The sequence below is a fragment of the Hermetia illucens genome, chromosome 4 (assembly GCF_905115235.1).
Source record: "Hermetia illucens chromosome 4, iHerIll2.2.curated.20191125, whole genome shotgun sequence".
Classification (NCBI taxonomy): Eukaryota; Metazoa; Arthropoda; class Insecta; order Diptera; family Stratiomyidae; genus Hermetia; species Hermetia illucens.
The window spans coordinates 148,507,356-148,528,401 of NC_051852.1; the positions used below are offsets into that span (position 1 = coordinate 148,507,356).

The following is a 21,046-nucleotide window of genomic DNA, read 5'->3' on the forward strand; positions in this document are numbered from 1 at the left end:
GGCTTGTGATAACTAAATTTAACTTAAATAAAGTGATTTTGATAAATTTACAAACATTTTTGGGACTGAATCATTCGCATGTTCGTTTGTCAGTCGATCAATATTTTTAGGACCAGTCTTATCATGTATTTAAAATACTTCATTTTTATTATATGTTATTTGAGAAAATATCAAACTTTTCAAAATTAAATGAAAATATTTAATATAAAATTATTTTTCAAATTATACATTTATTTTCATACTAACGACCATTCAGTTTATCTTGAATTTCTTTCAAACTTAAACCTTTGGTCTCAAAAACAACAGTACAAACAAAAACACAAGCGAGAACAGATAAACCGGCAAAAAGCCAAAATGGAAAGTAGTCTCCTATCGTTTCCATAGCTGGATAAAATCTGGTAAGTATAAATGTTATAATCGCTCCATTTACAGCTAGCACTGCTGATGCTATGAATTTTATATCCTCGGAAAAAATTTCGCCGATTATCACAAAAGGTATAGGTGTGAATCCAATCGTTGTGAAGGTCATGAAAACAATAAGCGATACAAGCGGAAGCCAAGAAATAGACGAGGTATCCACATTTGTTGCGTCCAAGTAGAAAAACGTTCCCAAGCTCAACTGAAATGAAATGAGAGCGGTAAATTCCATTTAAGCTTTATTTATTAATCATAAGTCTACGAGTATCTACGCAAAGGCCAATAATAATAAACGAATAAACATAAAAGTACTCATTAATACCGGCAACAGACAAGCGTAAAGATATAATACAAAACGCGCTACCCAAATCCTGAATTACTATCTTTGCGTTTGCACATTAAGTACTCATCTGACCGGATTATGAATTTACAACAAATATATGCATTATTTAAAATTATATATGTATACATATTGCATAGTTCCGAAAACCAGATATTATATTGAATGCAATTAATTTACGGGAATCCAAACATTATATTGAATGAAGTTAGTTTACCAACGTTCGGAGCTCTCTAATTTTACTACGGGAGCAATTACTATATTTATCTAAGATGCACCTCATCATCTATAAGGGTAAATATTTAATTCCATTATCACCCGCTTTATCATCTCGTAAGGTGCCCAACAACAATATAGTTTCATTCAGGTCAGTTTACGTGTACATATATAGGAATATACATGTTTATATTAGATTTAACATATAATATTTCTGTGGCACCCGTGAATAGTGAGTTGTGTTTCTTCTGATCATCGAGGGTTTAGGATTCCACAAGCCTTTATTGAAAACAGTAACCACCACACAATTATACAGTAATCAAAGTTAATCTCCAATGGCTGCTCGTCGCTTAACATTCTTAATAGGAAAAAGCTATCTTGTTCTTCTTTGATACAGTAAAGATAGTCGACGATATCGATGCTATTTCAAATTGGCAAAATTGAAAGTAACTCTTAATTAATGTTACCCATGGCTCAGTTTCTAGTGTATTAGGAATCTAGTCGTTGAAAAGAAAGACTGCCTGAAGTTAATCTACTGAGACGGTTCTTGTTTTTCCCGTCCATCTCGAAGGTTGTAGTGTTTATCATCAATGCGCCTGACAACATTATACAAACCAGTTAACGAAAGTTTGATAGAGGGTACTGCTTTGAAGATTTGTGTGCATGGCTTAAAGTTGTATCGTCGAGATGGGGCCAATTGTACAAAATTGGCTTATGTAGTCTAGTTAATTGAATTGGCATTGCGACTCTTCTCGTCATTGTTTTTGATGAATCGACCCTCCAGGATATATAAGTTCTTCTGAGAAGAAGTTTTTGAGATCATAGAGCCTGCTTTTGCCGTCAATGATCCGTTCGAATGAGTTTTCGAATGCTGTCGACGGTGTTGTAAGAACCAACTTCGCGTCTAAATAGCAGGATCTGGCTGGTCTAGCGAGGAGTTTAGGATCCCACACGACTTCGATTATGTCTGATTTTTGAGCCTTTGGTGCTGGGTTGTGCTTCTGCCGCATGGTGAAATAGACGGCGATAATAATTGCTAGCCCCCAGAAACCGTGCGAGATTTCAGACGACAGTTTATCTAATACCATACTCAAAGGGGTGCGTTTTTCAAGGCTTTCTATACACATCATACCGTTAGACTCCGCGACGGAGGCGGGCATGGTATACCATGGTGATACTCTAACTTCCCAAAGCCGCAAGGATGTAAATGGAGGACCCCTTGGACCTCTTAATTGCTTTGAATAAAGATTGTTACGTAAGTAGCAACTGGCTGGTAGCATTCTCGCTATCTTTTGGGGTTCACACCCGCCGGGTTTGTTAGTAGATGTATCAGAGCTTCCTTCGCTTGCGAATACTCTGATGCCTAAACGAACTTAGGAGGATTTTGTACACCAAGTGAACATCCTCTTGTAAGTTCGAGCTTGACGCTCAAAACAGGGCTCGTCAACAGATTCCTCTGCATAGCCAGCTGAAAGTATTGCCAAAGTGCCTGAGTGGAGGATCTAGAAAGAAGTAGAATGGACCTTGTCCATTTACTTGTCCATCCGAAGCTGAGGAGCTCACACCTTTTAAATGTTTGCCGAGGAGTTAGCTCAAATTATTTGTGGTTTGGATCGCAGCTTTGATTTTCAACCGGACTAGTTGAAGTTGGAAGGGTAGTCGTCCGTCACATCACTTAATCTGGGAGGGACTTAGGTTTGCGATTCGGATCAGATGCTTCACAAAACGATGAGTTAATTATTCTAGTAGGTCAGTGGGTGGCAGTTGATTTCCTTCTTCATGAGAGTTTTTTTTATGTGACGGACTTTTTCTGGTAGAGGGGAAGGAGGACAGCAAAAAACTGGGAACTTTCTCAGTAATTTTTTTTTATTGGTTGTTGAATTCTTTATTAGGGATCCATCATGTTGAATTGTTTATTGGGGGCCACCATGTCATCATGAAAAGGAAAGAAAGACCACTCGTCGCGCAGATGCCAGAATCGGCTCAGAGCTAATCTTTCGCCGTTCTTCCCGCGCCCGTTAGGTTTTTTTTGTAATTATTTCCCCTCCCTTATTAGGTAGTTTGGCAATTTAGCTCTTTTGGAATTGAAATTTTCGGTGTTATCAATTCACGTCTCAATTAGAGTAGTTTACTCTGGGTAGGTTTAGTTTTTTTTGACTATTGGGTCAAGGCACGGGATAAAATCTGTGTGCCCTGACAGGGAGGTAATATTTGCGAACGAAGAACCTCGGCCTTCATCTCGCCGAACTGCTAGCAATCGGGTTAGCTACAGCACGCGCCGTTCGGTTCCTCATATTATCTCGCTCAATCGGTATTCACGACTGACAAACCTGTTAAGGGAGTTTGGTCAGTTGACAGCCTTGGTAACCATGTTGGTGCTAAGGTAATGCAACACCTTACTCTCATCGTAACAGCGCTGGCACCCCACGTGTGGTCACAGGTGTAGCGTACGTAACAATATCTTACCACACGGTTGTGGAGAGTCTTTAGAAGCAAGGTGCAGTGCAAAGGCAGGCTCCTCACGATCGGTGTAAATGACAGATCCTCAGCGGCAACTAAATGCCGTATCTGTCACATCAATTACAGAGTTGGCACCATTCCTGTGCATGAACACAAAGGGGGGGGGGGGATTAGAAGAACCCTCAATGTATCGGGGCCAACTTCGTGGTTTGTAAGAGGATGATCGGATTCCTCTTGCGAAAAGACCAAGCACTTACATCATCCTTAAATGCAATTTAAAATATATATGTCATTCAGAGTTTTTGTCTGAAGACCTTGTGGCTATCCAAGTTTCATTGGAAGTAGGAAATAGAACCCACGAGGCAGCCGTTCGGGCTACTTCCAAGGAGACAATAGCTAGACTCCACTAAAATTAGTCTTTGAACAGTTGAAGTTATGCAAAAGGAATGGGCTACCTTCTCAGCAGCGATGCCAACACCCATCATAACTCTAGGAGATAATCCTTTGAATAGGTTTGTCAAGAAGTGGATAGCATCGGACAGACAAGCTGTCGATGATGCCGAGATGCGCAATAACAGAATAATAAGGCCCAACATGGAGGGAAAATCGGTAGCGAAAGGAAAAGTAAGGAATCCCAAGAGAACAGATTGGGACTCGTATATAAGACACCTTTAAAACGACATAGCTCATTTATAGGTGGGCAGTAGTATCAGGAACGAACCGGAACTGGAGAGAGTGGTAGAAGTTTTCAACAAAGTTTCCGTTTACACAGCTGCCCTGCTAAGACAGTCACGTCATCAAGAGATGCACCCTGGTTGAACAGGAATCTAGCCAGAATGATGAAAGATTTCCGAAAACCCTTCAACCAGGCGAAAAAACTGGGGGCTGACTCAGGTGCAAAAACGCACTGACGACGTGTAGTAACACGAACGCGAAACAGCATCAGGGAATTCTGTGAAAGGATTGAACAAATCACAGAAGCATCAAGGCTATACAAAGCTATAGGCAAAAATAGGGAACTATCCTCTGTCTGTCTGAAGAAGAAAGATGGGATATTTACCGAAAACGGAGGGAGGAGGAGGGATATGAACTCTAAGGCTTTTGATGTTTCGCGCCTGATAAGTTGTACCAAACTTAAAACGGCGTTGGACGCAGTTTTTGCAGAGATGGTTGTAAGCATGGTGATTTGGCGTGGTGACTCTTTTTCCCTATTGCATATACTGTAGGTTTTTTGCTTGCTTGAAAAGATACCTAATAGTCTGCTTTTGCCATCAATAGTCAAATGGCAAGGACCCGTTTGACGTCTTGACGGAGCAAGCTGTTTGATGTAGCATAGACTGGAAATTTTTTTAGACGTCTCAAAAGCACCAGTGAGTTCAAGCCCCCCACGATTTCGTTTTTTTTTCAGTTTTTGATGTGCCTTTCGAGTGCGGCTTATCCTTCTCCTGTATGGGGTAGTTGGTAGTTCCCAGGAATCGGCTGAGATCTCAAACAGTAACTGGTCTGAATTTGTTTGCATCCTAGCGGTATGCCTAGAAACTATGTCCGAACGATGCCGTGGTAGCTGCTTTCCTAATGGCTTCCTCTGCATCTAACATTTGAAAATATGCTCCGAGCAGGTCGATGGTAGAGTAGATACGTCTGTCATACAGATGTGACTACGAGTCTATGGCTCGATGTAATGGATATCCCTCTGGTTCCTTGTAAACTTTTCTTGAACTTCACTTACCCATACGTCGTGGGTAAGCGATTTAACATCTCGCGAAAATCAGTTTTGGATGCATTAAGTTTTCCTTCGACAAGTTGGGGCAATTTTGAGAAAACTAGAGTCCCTGTAGTGATAATGAGACTGAAGGTTGGGTTCTCAGCCTTTAGAATAGATGGCTGCACTTCTCAGCGAGCATCTGCGCTTGTCTGTTACTATGGCTCCTTTGCAGCGGTATGATCACCGAGATTGAGTGTCTGTTGCTGCTCCCTTGATTTCTCTGAGCACTGCTCAGGTGGCTACCTCGTCAATCAGCTCGTTTCAAATCTGAAAGCAACCTTAAGTGGACCAAAAAGTTGATACCATTGATGGGAGTTTCAAATCCCCCTCTAGAAAATCTGTTGATCTGTTTTGAATGGTCAGCACTGCTTCCGAGTTCCGAAATATCGACGATCTTGTCTGCTACTTGTAACAAATGTTCTATATGCATTTCTAAACTAGTCTATGGTTGGGTCAGGAGCAAGGCGCGCCATTTTACCTTCAGGAGGTCCTTCGTATTCAGCTAAACTATTCATCTCATGGAAGAGTTGTGAAGACCATTTGCTTCCTAGCTGGACCTTGTTAAACATCCGTTCGAGCCTCTTTTTGTTTGATTCCGGAAATTCCGTTAGACGTGTTTTTAATGCTGCGTACGTATTTTCTGGAGGATATTGGCCGGTATCTTGGGCGGCTACTGTGGTTCATGCGTTTCTTCGGTGACGTAATTATGGTTAGGTGATATTTTAGACCAGACACATACTTGAGACAGTTGCTTCGGTTACCAACGGTGCCACTGTTACTGCCTTCAGTTTATTGTTTTGTTCTATCATGTCGTAATCTGCTCATCTTCCACAGGGAATGAGAGTTGCCGTTTAGTGCATCGAGAAACCGTCAAGCACTTATAGACAGGTAAGGTTGTCATCATCGTCCCAAAAAGTAGTTATTGATTAAGGATGCACCCGAGTCCATTGTAATTCCTTGTTCGAATGACGTATATAATTCCACAAATCTTTATTGAAAACAGTAACTACAACACAATTACACAGTAATCAAAGTTTGTTTACTAATGGCTGCTTGGCTCGCTTGACAGGAGGAGGTTGTCACTTCGATTTGACGAAGATGCTCTCGGCTCAAGCACCCAGTTTCGACTATATTTCATAACACCAGAAAGTGGCTTCACAGACTATTCTATGAAATTTATGAAGTTGTTAAGCCTTAGTTTCTATCAGTTTGAATAATTATCAAACTTTTAATAGTATTGTTCTCAAAATGTTATTTTTGGTCTTAAACTATCGTTTGCAAGTGACAGATTTATATTTATATTTTTGAAAATAGATATTTTCTTTACCGCAATCACGAATTTTTATTAATTGAATAATTCATCGTATCTATATTTCTATACTAAAACTTACCAATCCTAATGTCGCGATAGCTGTCGAATATAGAAGAATAGTCTTCCGCTTGAAGTTATCCGTTATTAAAGGTGTAAAGATACTGATCACCAACTGGAATGATCCTGTGATAACAGCTCCTAGACCGGAATCAACGCCAGCATTTGCTTTTTCCAGAATTATCTGAGTATTAAATAAAACTGCTTGAAGGCCAGTTAACTGTTGAAAAGATATTAATCCCCAACATATAAGGAATGCTTTTAAGTTTCCTTTGTTTTTGATAATAGCCCAAATTGATGTCTTCCGTTGTGCTGCTTCTTCATGGAGTTCTTGCATCACTTTGATATCCTCTTCAAATTTATCTGCAGGTTGCCGTCGGAAGAATTGGAGTGATTTTATTGCGTCATCCTTTCTTCCCTTAGCAATCAAATAGAAAGGACTTTCAGGCATGAAAACGAAAGTTCCAGTGAAAATAATTGGTAGAGCTAGACATGCGTATTGTAGCACGTAATAAGATGTGTATGCTCCAACAGCGTAGGAGAACAGGATACCACCTGTGGAAAAAAATAAAAAGGGAAGCCTTTATTGGGTTGTTAATGAATATTATATCAAGAAAAAACTTTAGTATTTTTGAGTAGCAAGGGTAGCTGCCTTCTTCTTCTTCTTCTTCAGCCTTTTCCCCGTTCACAAGCGGGGTCGGCTCGTCGTGATCGGTCTCGCCATTTGGCTCTATCGAATGCCTGATCTGAATGCAATCTTGAAGCTTTTAAATCCCCATCCAGCGTATCAAGCCGCCGATGTTTCGGCCTGCCTTTTGGTCGTTTACCATCGACTCCGATTTTCAGACCAATCTTGGCAAGTGAATTCTCATTAGCACGAATTACATGACCATACCATCGAAGACACCTCTCTCGCAACTTTTCCACGATCGATGCAACCCCATAACGATCGCGGAGATCCTCATTTCGGATGCGATGAAAACGTGTGACGCCACTAGTCCAACGTAACATCTTTGTTTCCATTACCGCAAGACGTCGTTCATTGTCTTTTCTAGTTGGCCAACACTCAGAACCATAGAGAGCGACAGGACGGACGACATTGCGGTAAATTTCAGATTTAAGACGTTCGTAATATTAATATTTGCTTGGCTAGACAATTTTACAGACAAATAAAGGAGGATTTGTCACTATTTATTAGCAAAGGAGCTCGGTACAAGTTTCAACAGAAACGAGATACCAAACCGTCAAAGTGTTACCAGTCAATACAAATAGAAATACTTTGATGACCCGAGAGGTTAGTCGCCATCGTTTGATCGGTGACCCTTTTCCAATCATCCTTGCTCCTTAAGGCTCAAAACATAGTGAAGTGGCGAACAAAGCGGCGATGATGCTCTCCGCAGCACTATGTTTTGAGTTTAAGTAAGCGGTCAATGTCGATATATCATTGAAAAGCACCATGCCTCCGGGAAAGTGAAGAATCAAGTAGACAACCCCTCATTCAAGGACCTAGTCATCATAGGAACAAATGAATGTCAGTAACATATGCACACAACAGAAACAGAAGTTAATAAGGACAAGGATTCAAAATATATAGAATCACTTGCTCGAAGTGCGGCATGATGTATGTAGAACAATTAAAAGAATGAGCCAAACCTAAGTTTTGCAGCATATCGCAGAAGCCGGATGCGGAAAAACAATTGCAGTGAACATATAAGATCTGCAGTAGCAACACACATTGTGGGACAAAGATACAACAAAGCATGAAACAGGGGGTATGACCATATAAGCCAAATATAAAGTAATATCGCACCCAGTTCCATCGAAGGACTTGGTATTTAACAACATCCTGATTTCAACTAAACTCCCCCTAACAAGTCGGAGCTTGCTAAGAATGCTAATCGGAGCGCCAAACTTCCCAAGTGGTCTAAGTAATCACCTCATACCCCGTTTTCTGAGCTATAAGATATATCGTCTGAATTTGATGCCTCTTTACTAAGAAAAGGCCTATGTGCAGAGCATTTCTCCTGAGGAGACTTATCCAATTAATCAAATGGGATAGCGTTTTTCAATTGGTTCCAATCGGATCCTTTTCTAAATATGAATATTATTAATGCAGGAGTTCCATCGCCCCTCATGGTTCATTCTTCCTTGACTGTTTCTTGTTTTCTTCTTATATAGCGGAAGTAGTAACTCTCTGTTCCCCCGTGGCAAATCTATCAGACCGTCATGCCTTACTGCCCTCTAAAATTGAGAAAACCTTTTCTATTGATCCTCGACATAAATCTTTGAGACCTTTTAGGATTCGTACACTAGGTCGCTATCAATAGAGGCTTCCGCAAGTCTCTGGGTTCACCAATGGACAAATTCACTCGAATAGGGAAATAGATACGTATGAGGTTCATTTCAACTCGTTCCTGGCACACATTATTGAAAGACACGCTCTAAGAAAGCGGGTCAAGTGTTATAAGTATAGCTCTCTTTCCTCCTCAATCCTGGTATTAGTTAGGGATAGCAATAGGCTCACTCAACGTCAGGAGAGTTTGCCCGTAGTCGGAGTAATTGATGAATTAAACTCTTATCAGTTAGAGCTATCAGAGACGAAGATGTTACGTTGGACTAGTGGCGTCACAGGTTTTGATCACATCTGAAATGAGGATATCCGCGATAAATATGGAGTTGCACCGATCATGGAAAAATTGCGATAGAGGCGTCTTCGATGGTATGGTCGCGTAATTTGCGCTAACTAGAATTCAGTTACCAATATTGGTCTGAACATCGAAGTCAATGGTAAGCGAACAAAAGGCAGGTCGAAACAACGGTGGGCTTGATACGCTGGATGGGGATTTAAAATCCTCGCGATTGCATCCCCATCAGGCATTTGATAGAACCAAATGGCGAAACCTGTCATGACGAGCCAACCCCGCTTGTGAACGGGACAAAGGCTGAAGAAAAAGAAGAAGAAGCGCCGAAGATTATAAAAAGTTGCTCCGCAAATGTTTAAGATAATAAAATAACTCTCGAAACGGAAAAACGCTCCAGTTAAACTAGATAATCTACAATATTACTCGAATGATCTGATCTTCTTTAGCCACCTATTTAGAGCCACAACATATGCTGACAGGAGGTGGAATGACTTAGTGGTAAGGGTAGCTACTGAGGAAATGGCTGGAAATGGTAGAAGGTCTTCACTAGTTAACAGGAGGACAATATTAGAAGCGACCTATTCGCAACCTTCGGCATCTCTGCAACAAAAGTTAAAACTAACCTGCCCAAATAATCAACAAAAAGTCTGTCTTCTTATTTTGATCCTAAAGTTTCCTTCTTAGTGAAATTCAAACGACCATACGAGCGCTTTAGTTCAAGGCTCTGCACTCTGGACTCTTCCATTCCTTATAAGCTCCCCCAGTATTCAAAATCGCCAAATCACCAAAATGAGAGATTAAGTGACCCGGAAGTGCTTCCTTAAAAATATTGGTAGTGGCTCGAACAGCGTGCTCCATTGCACCGTCCTGTTGGAACCACACCACACACACCTCCAATCCCAATTCATCCAATTGAGGAAGAAAAATTTGGTAATCGTGGCTCTGTAGCGCACGCCATCTACAGTCGTCGTTTCGTCCTCGGGGTCCTCAAAGAAAAATGGCCCGATGACTCCTCCAGTGTAAACAACACACTACTCAGTAACTTTGAGTGGGTGAACTAGTTCCTCGTGGGTACATGGAATTTCGGTCTCCCAGAAACGATTATTTTTTTTATTCACGTAACGGCTTTTTCGATGCAAAATCGTCCTCCTCTTCGTTGAGATTTAAGATGGCTTGAGCGTAGATTAAACGCATTTGGCGGTCGACAGCTAACAACTGATGCACTGTCTACACTTTGTACGGGAACATCTTTAAATCTTCCACTAAAATTCTGCGTGGGGACCGCCAGCTAATGAGAATTGCGTGTGGTCGATGTTCCGGGCTCTTCTTCGACATTTTGGGCAACAGCAGCGATATTATCAGCAGAACGGTTGCTCCGGAGCCGGCTAGCCTTGGGAACATCTCGTGTGGTCCCAATCTATTCATGAGGAGGACGGCCAGGAAATCTGCATTCACGCTGCGTCAACACAGCCGACGAATTATTGCGCAAAAAATAGAAACAATGACTCCGCATTTTTGCCGAGTAAACCGATTCATGGCTTGTCGATTTGTATTCTGCTATTGTTTTCTTCACAAATGTCAAAACCGAATTGACAATTGGCATCATTTGCAAAAGTTATAACGTTTTCCAATGAATCGATTACTTTTGCCCTACCATGCACCTACGTTCGCGGGCGAAACGGCGATTCTTCATCATCAGCGGCACAACAACCGGTATCCGGTCTAGGCCTGCCTTAATAAGGAACTCCAGATATCCCGATTTTGCGCCGAGGTCCCCTAATTTGATATCCCTTAAGCAGTCTGGCATCGTGGCCTACGCCATCGTTCCATCTCATGCAGGGTCTGCCTTGTCTACATTTTCTACCATAGCCCCTAATATCTCGCGCCGCCTTCTCGATCTGGATTAAGGCATCTTGTTCTTTCCATGATATCAATATTCTCAGCATAGGCCAGTAGTTATGTGGACTTGATCGTGGAGGATCGTGCTTCTCACATTTACCCCCGCACCACAGATCACTTTTCCAAGGCCAGATTAAAGAGGACCCATGATAGGGCATCCCCTTGTCGTAGACCGTTGTTGATGTCGAATGGTCTTGAGAATGATCCTGCTGCTTTTATCTGGCCTCGCACATTGGTCGTTGTCAGCCTAGTCAGTCTTATCAATTTTGTTGGATACCGAATTCTCTCATGGCCGTGTACAGTTTTACCCTGGCTATGCTATCATAGGCGGCTTTAAAGTCGATGAATAGATGGTGCAAATGACGTCCATATTCCAACAGTTTTTCCATCGCTTGCCGCAGAGAGAAAACCTGATCTGTTGCTGATTTACCTGGAGTGAAATCTCTTTGTTATGGGGCAATGATGTTCTGGGCATATGGGGCTATCCGGCCTAGTAAGATAGTGGAGAATATCTTATAGATGGTACTCAGCAACGTGATACCTCTATAATTGCTGCACTGTGTGATATCTCCCTTTTAATGTGTAAGGCAGATCATGCTTCTTTGCCAGTCATCAGGCATTGATTCGTTGTCCCACACCTTGAGCACTAGTTGATGAACCACTTTGTGTAATTGGTCGTCTCCACATTTAACCAATTCGGCTGTAATTCCATCGGCTCCTGGCGATTTGTGGTTTTTAGCCGATGAATTGCACGGACTGTTTCTTTTACACTTGGTGGTGGCTGTAGCAGTTGTCCGTCGTCTTCAGTTCGTGTGACCTCCAACTCTCCGATATTTTTGTTGTTGAGCAGTTCATCAAAATACTCAACCCATCACTCCAATATGCCCATTCTGTGGGAAATCAGATTTCCCTCATTGTCTCGGCAGGATGAACATCGAGGTGTATAAGGCTTCATCCTGCTGACTTGTTGGTAGAACTTGTGCGCCTGGTTGCTCCCTGTACTTTTCTAGTTCACAGACTTGTTGGTTCTCCCAGGCTTCCTTTTTCCGTCTGTGAAGTGGCTTCTTCGCTCGACGGACTTCGTGATAAGTCCCTTCGCGTGCCCGCATGTTTTGAGAATTCACCAATACTCGGCATTCGGCATTTTTCCATTCCGTTGCTAGCTTACATTCATTGTTGAACCAGCCGCTACGACTCTTTGTGCGGCTGGGGACAATTATGTTTGTGGCCGTATTTATGATAACGTTCTTCAACTGGTTGTGAAGATCATTTGTTGATGCTTCATCTCCAGGAACTCTGTTGACTGCAGTTATTGCGTTATCCATTTCCCCTTATAGGTGTTGTGGAGCGCTGCGTTGTGGACGGCTTTAGTGTTAACTCTTACCTGATTGTCAGAGGGGATTGTAGGTGGTGTTGTTTTTCGAACTTGGGGCACCATGCGAACGAAATAGTGATCTGAGTCTATATTGGCCCCCTTATATGATCTGACATTCATCAAGGCTTAGTGGTGGCGGCGTTCAATCATGCGTGGTCAATTTGGTTGAAAGTGGTCCCGTCTGGGGAGGCCCACGTTTGTTTGTAGACCGCTTTCTACGCCAACCAGGTACTTCCAACAACCATTTCGTGTGACACTACTAATTGAATAATCCGCAGTCCATTATCATTTGTATTTTGATATAAGCTATTGGATCCAATTTATCGCCTGAATACGGGCTCTGTCCCTATTTGGCTTGTAAAATCCCCAAGTATGATTCTGATATCATACCTGGGACAGGCTTCGAGGATTCGTTGTACTGCCTCGTAGAAGGTATCCTTCTCCGACTCTGCGGTCTCCTCTGAAGGGGCGTGAACGTTTATGAGGCTTATATTTCTAAATTTGCCTCGCAAACGCAGAGTGCATAGCCGTTTGCTTATGTTTTCAAAGCCGATAATAGTGGATTTCATTTTTCAGCTGACTAAGAAACCTACTCCGAGCACATGATTTACTGGATGGCCGCTATAATATATGGTGTGGTGGCTCTTCTCCAAGAAACTAGTTCCTTTCTAGCGCATCTCTTCTAACGCTATCACATCACCCTTATATTAGAATAGGATATTGGCTAGTTGCTGGGCAGCATTTGGTCTGTACAGGGAGTGCACGTTCCTTGAGAAAATGTGCAATCGTTATTCCGTTTTCGTTGACGGGTTCGTCGTTGTAAAATCCATCCTGTCCGAGGCTCCTTCTGGGGCTTCGTAACGTTAGTTTTCCGTGTAGGGTTGTCAGCCCTACCGAACCCCCAACTGGAGGACCAGTCGGTACAATTTATCCCGTTTTTAGGCGCGGAAGACTCGCCTTTATCCTTCTCCGTCTGCAGCTTTTCGTTAAGGAAGAACTCCCAGCGGTCACCACGTGGAGGTGGAGATAGGGTTTGGTAGTAGAACTGTTGGTGTTGGTTCAGCAGGCGTTTCCCAGGGTTTATGCTCCATCGTGGATACTAATCCACGTTTCGCCCTGGGACCTATACTACCCTTTGACCCCCCTATCACCACGAGCGATCCTCTCACAATAGCCCTGAGGATGCTTTCAAGTCCCTTCAAATTTCATTTGAAAAAACCGGCTAATGACATGGAGAATTTCCACGAAGGTAAAAGGTAGCCTTTCAATAATCATAAATCCCAACCGGTAGAGAGGAATTTGTTTTGTTTTTTTAGTTAATAAGATTCGATTACATACCGTTCGTTCTGCAAGAAGTGGAAGATACAATAAATGAAGTTTTGAAAAAAAAATTCTAGTCTGATCAAATATGTTTTCTTCCATGTTACTATTACGGATGATATCTTTTCATATGTTACCCATTTGTTGCCTTCCTTAATTTTAGTTATTGCCACCAGAAGTCTAAAAGAAAAAATGGGGAATATAATGGGATAAATACCTGTTAAAAAGAGTGAAAAAAATGTTCCTAATGGTCCCCGTGTGTTATCTGTAGTTATCTCCCCAAGGTATAAAGGTAAAGTTGTTATTATAAATCCTGCTCCACAACCCTGCAGAATTGGATTTTAAATATAATTTACGTATACATTATTATCGTGACTGGATATAATCCAATATATAGGGATTCATAATTACTTGCAGGATTCGGCCGATATACATAATCCAAACCTCGTAGGCAAATATGAACAATATGTCGGCTACCAAGAAAAAAATGGAACTGAATAGTAAAGTCCACTTTCTCCCAATTCTATCAGGTAAATGTGTTGTCAGCAATGGCGCTGAATTGAAAAATAAAAATATTTCATTAATATTCTGAAAGTGTTGCAATTTAATTAATGGAATAAATCACGGGAAATTATTATACTTACACAATAAAACTCCTGCGATCATTAATGATGATATCCATGCATACTCATCAGATTCGGGACTAATGCTAGTGCCTAAAGGAGTTTCTGTTTGGTTTGAGGTTAGTTTTACTCCAACGGGAGATGACCAGCCATATGCTGCTCCTCCCATGAAAGCTGATAGGCTTGCTGAAAACAATAGTTAAATCAAAATTGACATAAGTGTATGGTGTAGCGTGTTAGCTAAACGTTGAAGATAAAATGCGTTTTCTTTGGTATACATTTAGCATTAGATTGTAATAAGAAGGGTGCGAATCGTAGTTCGTCATGAATGTTTGTGTTCGTCTGAAAGACGCCCCTCCGTATGCGGGTGGACTCTGGAGTGTTGGTACCTTCAGACGAACGCACAGGGAAAGTGTTCTGCCACCTTTTCATGACTGTCGCCAAAATCTTTATCCTTTTTAGGAGCTGGAAATCTTCAAAAGATACTGACCCTGGCTCAGGTGGGGGTTAACAAGCCTTAGGTAGCAGCACCAGCTTCTGCCAATTCCTTGCTGCAGGAAATACCCCCTCGAAGTTTTATTGTCGCCTATTCCGCTACAGGTCTCCGACAGTTGGAGTTTAGCGTCGGATCTTCTTTGACCTTCCGCAGAATCGCAGCGTAAGAGAGGTCACCTCTGCTTTCTATAACGAATCCTTGCTTTTGCCTGCTTCCTTGGCTTCACGGTTATCCAAACATTTGCTCCCATTTCCCGGAATTTCATTTGTGGAGCCGATTTGGGGTCCAAGCGTTGCACTCCCTCCGTTACTGCTTCCTGGGACCCTCGGCTTTTCTTTCACAGATTCAGGTGGTAACAAGTTAGCACTGGCATACAGACTCTGGCCAATTCCGACAGGACTTGTTTGCACTGATGAAGGGAACAAGTGGTTCCCGAAATATCGGTTTTTGCAAGAATAAATATCCACACCAACGAAAAAAAAACAACAAGTTTTTTATTATTTCAGATAATTAATCATTAGAAACACCGCATAATTACACTCAGATCCTTCAGGCAATTTTGAACCCTGAACCATTTTTTAGGACTGCATCAATTCTCTCGTCGCTTGCATGCAGTCTTCTTCTTTACTGAGCCCGGTACAGCCTTTGCCACAATCAATACCTGATCGTCCATCTGTCTGTCTGTCTGCCCGTTCATCACACGCATTTTTCGCGAAGACGGTCGTAGCGATTCGCACCAAATTTGGTGGAAAGGTGGGAACTTGAACGCTCACTCATACAGTGAGTTACATAATTCTACATTTAATTCAAGGGGGGTACCTATAAATGCAAAAGGAGGGGGGGGGGTGTACATTTTTTTCATCAAATATATCCATGTGAGGTATCAGATGAAAGGTCTAAGTTAACACTTTCCGAAGCCGTGTGTTTCTACATTTGTTGGAAAGGTAGAGAGTTCGAGGGGTCGAAAGTGGTCATTTCATCAACGAACGGATTTTCAGAAACTACCCATTCCAAAATTCTGAAAAAACCAAGAGGCTCCCACTATACGGTGCCTAGTCTCCGAAAACCATGATATTTTGCAAAAATCTAGGGTATAACACAGAGCAAAAAATGAAACCTGCTGTTATCGGACGGAGCCTGTATTCAGGCGATACGTTGACTGTCATAGCCTACACCAAAATACAAATGATAACGGACTGCGCATTATTCAATTAGCATTGCCACACGAAATGGTTGTTGGAAGTACCTGGTTTGCGTAGAAAGCAGTCCACAAACATTCGTGGGCCTCTCCAGACGGGACCACTTTCAACAAAATTGACCACGTGTTGATCGAACGCCGCCACTTCTCAGCCTTGATGAATGTCAGAACATATAAGGAGACCCATATAGACTCGGATCATTATCTCGTTAGCATGGTGCTCCGAGCTCGAAAAACAACACCACCTACAATCCCCTCTGACAATCAGGTGAGAGTTAACACTGAAGCCATCCACAACACAGCCCTCCGCAATACCTATAAGAGCGAAATGTATGCCGCAATAACCGCAGTCAACTGAGGACCTGGAGATGAAGCATCAACAAATGATCTTCACAATCACCTGAAGAACGTTATCATAAATACGGCAACAAACATACTTGGCCCCAGCCGCAAAAAGAGTCCGAACGGCTGGTTTGACGATGAATGTAATCTAGCAACGGAACGAAAGAATGCTGCATGCCGAGTAATGTTGCATTCTCAAAGGACGCGGGCACGCACGGAGACTTATCACGAAGTCCATCGAGCGGAGAAGCGACTTCACAGACAGAACAAGGAAGCCTGGGAGAACCAACAAGTCTATAAACTCGAAAAGTACAGGGAGTAACCACAAAAAGCGCGCAAGTTTTATCAACAAGTCAGCAGGATGAAGCCTTACACCCCTCGATGGGGGGAGGGGGGTTATCTGATTTCCAACAGAATGGGCATATTGAAGCGATGGGTTGAGTATTTTGATGAACTACTGAACAACCAGAACATCGGAGAGTTGGAGGTCCCGCCAACTGAAAATAACGGACAAATACTGCCACCACCAAGTATAGGAGAAACAGTGCATGCAATTCATCCGCTTAAAAATCATAAGTCGCCAGGAGCCGATGGAATTACAGCTGAATTGATTAAATATGGAGGCGACCAATTACACCAAGTGGTTCATCAACTTTTTTTTTTGGGGGTAGGGTAGGTGAATGCATTTACGCACACAGTGTTGGACTCCCGATTCGGTACGTCGTCGGATTACCAACTAAACACCTCCCCATCGTCAGAGAGCTAGCTTGGAACCGTTTGTCAAATTATTATACTTCCGGCTAGTCCCCGAACTCTCCCGCTTTGCGGAGCCTTCAAATCACGGAATTCCTTTCACCAACGGGAGAGGAGAGGAGAAAGGGAACTGTCAGTTCAAGGAACCCCCAACGGGGATAACTCCCGCGATCACCATCACGGCCGGTTCAGGGACAGTGCGGTACGCAGGCGCCACCCGTAAAGCTCGGCGTCTCTGTACTTGCGCGAGGCGTTTACGATATACCTTCTTTTTAAGAGCGCCAACCCATACCTTTGCGCCGTAGAGCAGGACAGACTGCGTTGAGCTCATCAGGAGACGTCGCTTACTAGACGTAGCACCCCCAATGTTTGCCGTTAGCCTACTTAACGCCGAAACTCCAGCCGCAGCCTTGTTAGCTGCTGCTTGGATTTGCTCAGAAAAGCTCATTTTTCAGTCAAGAGTCAACCCGAGGTACTGGTTCATCAACTTGTGCTCAAGGTATGGGACAGCGAATCAATCCCTGACGACTGGCAACGAGACATTATCTGTCTCATACATAAAAAGGGAGATATCATACAGTGCAGCAATTATAGAGGTATCATGTTGCTGAGTATCATCTATAAGATATTCTCCGCTATCTTGCTAGGCTAGAACATCATTGGCCCATACCAAAGAGGCTTCACTCCAGGCAAATCAGCAACAGATCAGATTTTCTTTCTGCGGCAAGCGATGGAACAACCGTTGAAATGGGGACATTGGGGACATCATCTTTTCAAAGCTGCCTATGAAGCATAGCCAGGGTAAAACTGTACACGGCCATGGAGAATTCGGTATCCCAAAGAACGAAATTGATAAGACTGACTAGGCTGACCCTGACCAATGTGCGAGGCCAGATATAAGCAGCAGGATCATTCACAAGACCATTCGACATCAACAACGATCTGCGACAAGGGGATGCCCTATCACGCGTCCTCTTTAACTGGCCCTGGAGAAAGTGATCCGTGATGCTGAGATAAATGCAAGAGGTACGATCCTCTTTATGTCCACCCAACTACTGGCCTATGCTGACGATATCGACATCATGAGAAGAACCATTCGAGACGTACAAACTGCCTTCATCCAGATCGAGCAGACGGCGCGAGATCTTGGGCTGTACATCAATGAAGGCAAGACAAAATATATGGTGGCAACGTCAGCACCAAAAACCAATCAACCAACAACATCAAACCGCACTGGTCAAACGGGAAGAATAAAAATAGGAGAATACCACTTTGAGACCGTTGATAATTTCTCCTATCTAGGATCGAAAATCACAACCGATAACAGCTACGATGATGAAATCCGCGCACGGTTGTTGGCAGCCAACAGAGCCTATTTCAACTTACAAAAACTGTTCCACTCGAAACGTCTCACCATAGGGTCAAAGATTTTAATGTACAAGACAATGATTTTGCCAGTCCTCATGTATTCCTCGGAGGCTTGGGTTCCTAGCAAAAAAAATTGCGAAATCTTGGCCGCGTTCGACAGGAGAATCCTCTGAAGAATTTTTGGCCCCCTACATAAGGATGGACAATTCCGTAGCCTACATAATGACGAAATCTATGAGCGATTCCATGACCGTCAAGTTGTGAATAAAATCCCGCTGAATAGGTTACGGTGGGCGGGTCACTTAATCCGTATGGATGAGGATGATCCAGCCTGGAAAGTCTATAAGGGCAATATCTATGGTAGAAAAGAAGACGAGGCAGACCGTGCCTGAGATGAAGCGATGACGTAGGTCAGGATGCCAGACAGGTTTTAGAGATATCGAATTGGTGGACCTCGGCGTAAAACCGGGATGTCTGGAGTTCCTTATTAAGGCAGGCCTAGACTGGATACCGGTTGTTACGCCGTTGGTGATGATGATAACATAGAGCATGATCTTACCAAGTTTGGTGGGAATCGCACCATGACTAACAAAATTATAATCGGTCAAAGTTCGCTTCTTTAGAAATTCAAGACTGAATGTGGATATTCTCACGTAAAGTGGGGATATATTACGTGCTAAGTACTAATGGGACAAATGCCCACCCGAATGTCTTTATAAACAAAACCTTTCATACCTGAAGTGTCCAACTTTCGGCTTCCCGACTTGTTTATATCTGCTGCAGGTTAAGCTCTTCACATTTGCTAATCATATTAAACTCTTAGTGTGAAGCGCATGAGGTTGGCTATTATCAATACAGTGCTCTCCAGATTTTTTTTTTGTGTAACTGGATCTTTAAAAGATAACGCACTGTTGAATATTTAACTATGTACACGCGGAACTGTCGTGTATTCATCGTTCCTCACATAGGGAAACACAAAGCCTTTTCTACCTCAACCGTCTAGCTTCCGGTTTTCCAATTTATTTACGTTAAAGTCACCTCCTAAAATGAAAGAGCTTCCGATGAACTGGAAGAGCCGAGCAAAATTCTTTTTTAACACTGAAACTTTGTTAAATAGTTGTACATTACTGTCGTTGTTTATCAGGAAATGGTCAACGCTTCTACGGAGGTCGTCACTCCAGCACACGTCTCTCCATCCAAACAAGACATCTAACAAAATTAGCCATTCATGATAAGATATTCCTTATCGATTTCGCAAAGACAACTTGAATTATAAAGAGATATTGGCGCAGTAAGCACTTGTAGGATGCTCCTGTAGTGACTCACTATTCATGCTGATATCGACAGCTATTAGAGGAAATTATTGCAATATTCAATTTTAAAGATATTAGTAAAGTAAACCCCAATAAAATCCAGAGAAGCAAAGGAAAGTGAGAAATTTGGTGGGTATATAACCAAAACTATCAATCGTCGCTAAGACGTTTTTCCGACAAATTATAATACTTCCGGTAAAGGAAGTCGAAATAATGCAGGCACCTTGAACTGAGAGCTAAATTGATACAATCTTCAATTTAAAGTATAAATAGTTTAGTCTAGCATCAACCATAATTCCAAACAGTAATAGTGTGTTATCACAAACTATTCACCTAAAGCAGCTGCTAAAACTTGCGGGAAAACACTTGGCGCATTCACGGTAATAGCCATGTCTGTTACTTTTTAAAGCCGATTTATGTTGCACTTTTAATCACGTTTTATTCAACAATGTTCACTGAACTGACGCTTATACGGCACTTTTGGGGACTGTTTGCATTGTTTCACAACAGATAATAAATTTCAATAAATCGTATTGGTTCGATTACGAAAGCTATGGAGAAAAAAATCGTATAGATTTCACCACTTTTCGTAAGATACTTTCCGTTGCCTGTAGTTATCTTTAGGGTCTTAAAGCAAGGACTGGACAATTTCAACCCCTTAGCGGAAATCGGGTTTATCTCATTTTTATTTGATGACGGGACGAGTATCGAGTCTGAATCCGAACTATTTCAATTTGTGTCAAGAACATGGTTAAATACGTTATAAACTCGTACTTGAAGCATTATGACTGCGCTGAATCTACTATCAATGAATACACACTTCAAAACTTTTGAACCGGTTACAAACCCCTCCAAACTTGCACACCTTTTGGGAGTTGGGATGACCAGTACGCTGTTTTACTGACTGATACTATCGTTAGTACTGCATCCATAAAGCCAGTAGTCTCAGATCGTTATCTGTGATAATAGTTTCACATCCACGTAACATACGTGCTATTTAGGAGACTGTTAGTTGGTAGAAAATTGTGCCTCATAAGTGCTGTTCGTAATGAGAGATATATTCATGATAGGTCTAATTGGCAATTGTGCACTCAAATGCAATGAGGTCCACTGCTCCGAACTTCCCAGAAACTTTGCAAAGAATCTTTAA

The 21,046-nt window shown here is 42.3% G+C and overlaps 1 protein-coding gene across 1 annotated transcript; it reads right to left on the reverse strand.

The window, feature by feature from the left end:
* Positions 1 to 210: 210 nt before the first annotated feature.
* Positions 211 to 20,808, reverse strand: LOC119655993 (facilitated trehalose transporter Tret1-like). Its single transcript, XM_038062230.1, has 6 exons — positions 20,230 to 20,808; positions 14,448 to 14,612; positions 14,215 to 14,357; positions 14,021 to 14,129; positions 6,590 to 7,122; positions 211 to 619 (listed from the first exon to the last, which is right to left on the reverse strand). The coding sequence occupies exons 1-6, from the start codon at positions 20,285 to 20,287 to the stop codon at positions 242 to 244; spliced, it is 1,386 nt and encodes a 461-aa protein (XP_037918158.1). The 5' UTR covers positions 20,288 to 20,808; the 3' UTR covers positions 211 to 241.
* Positions 20,809 to 21,046: the final 238 nt, after the last annotated feature.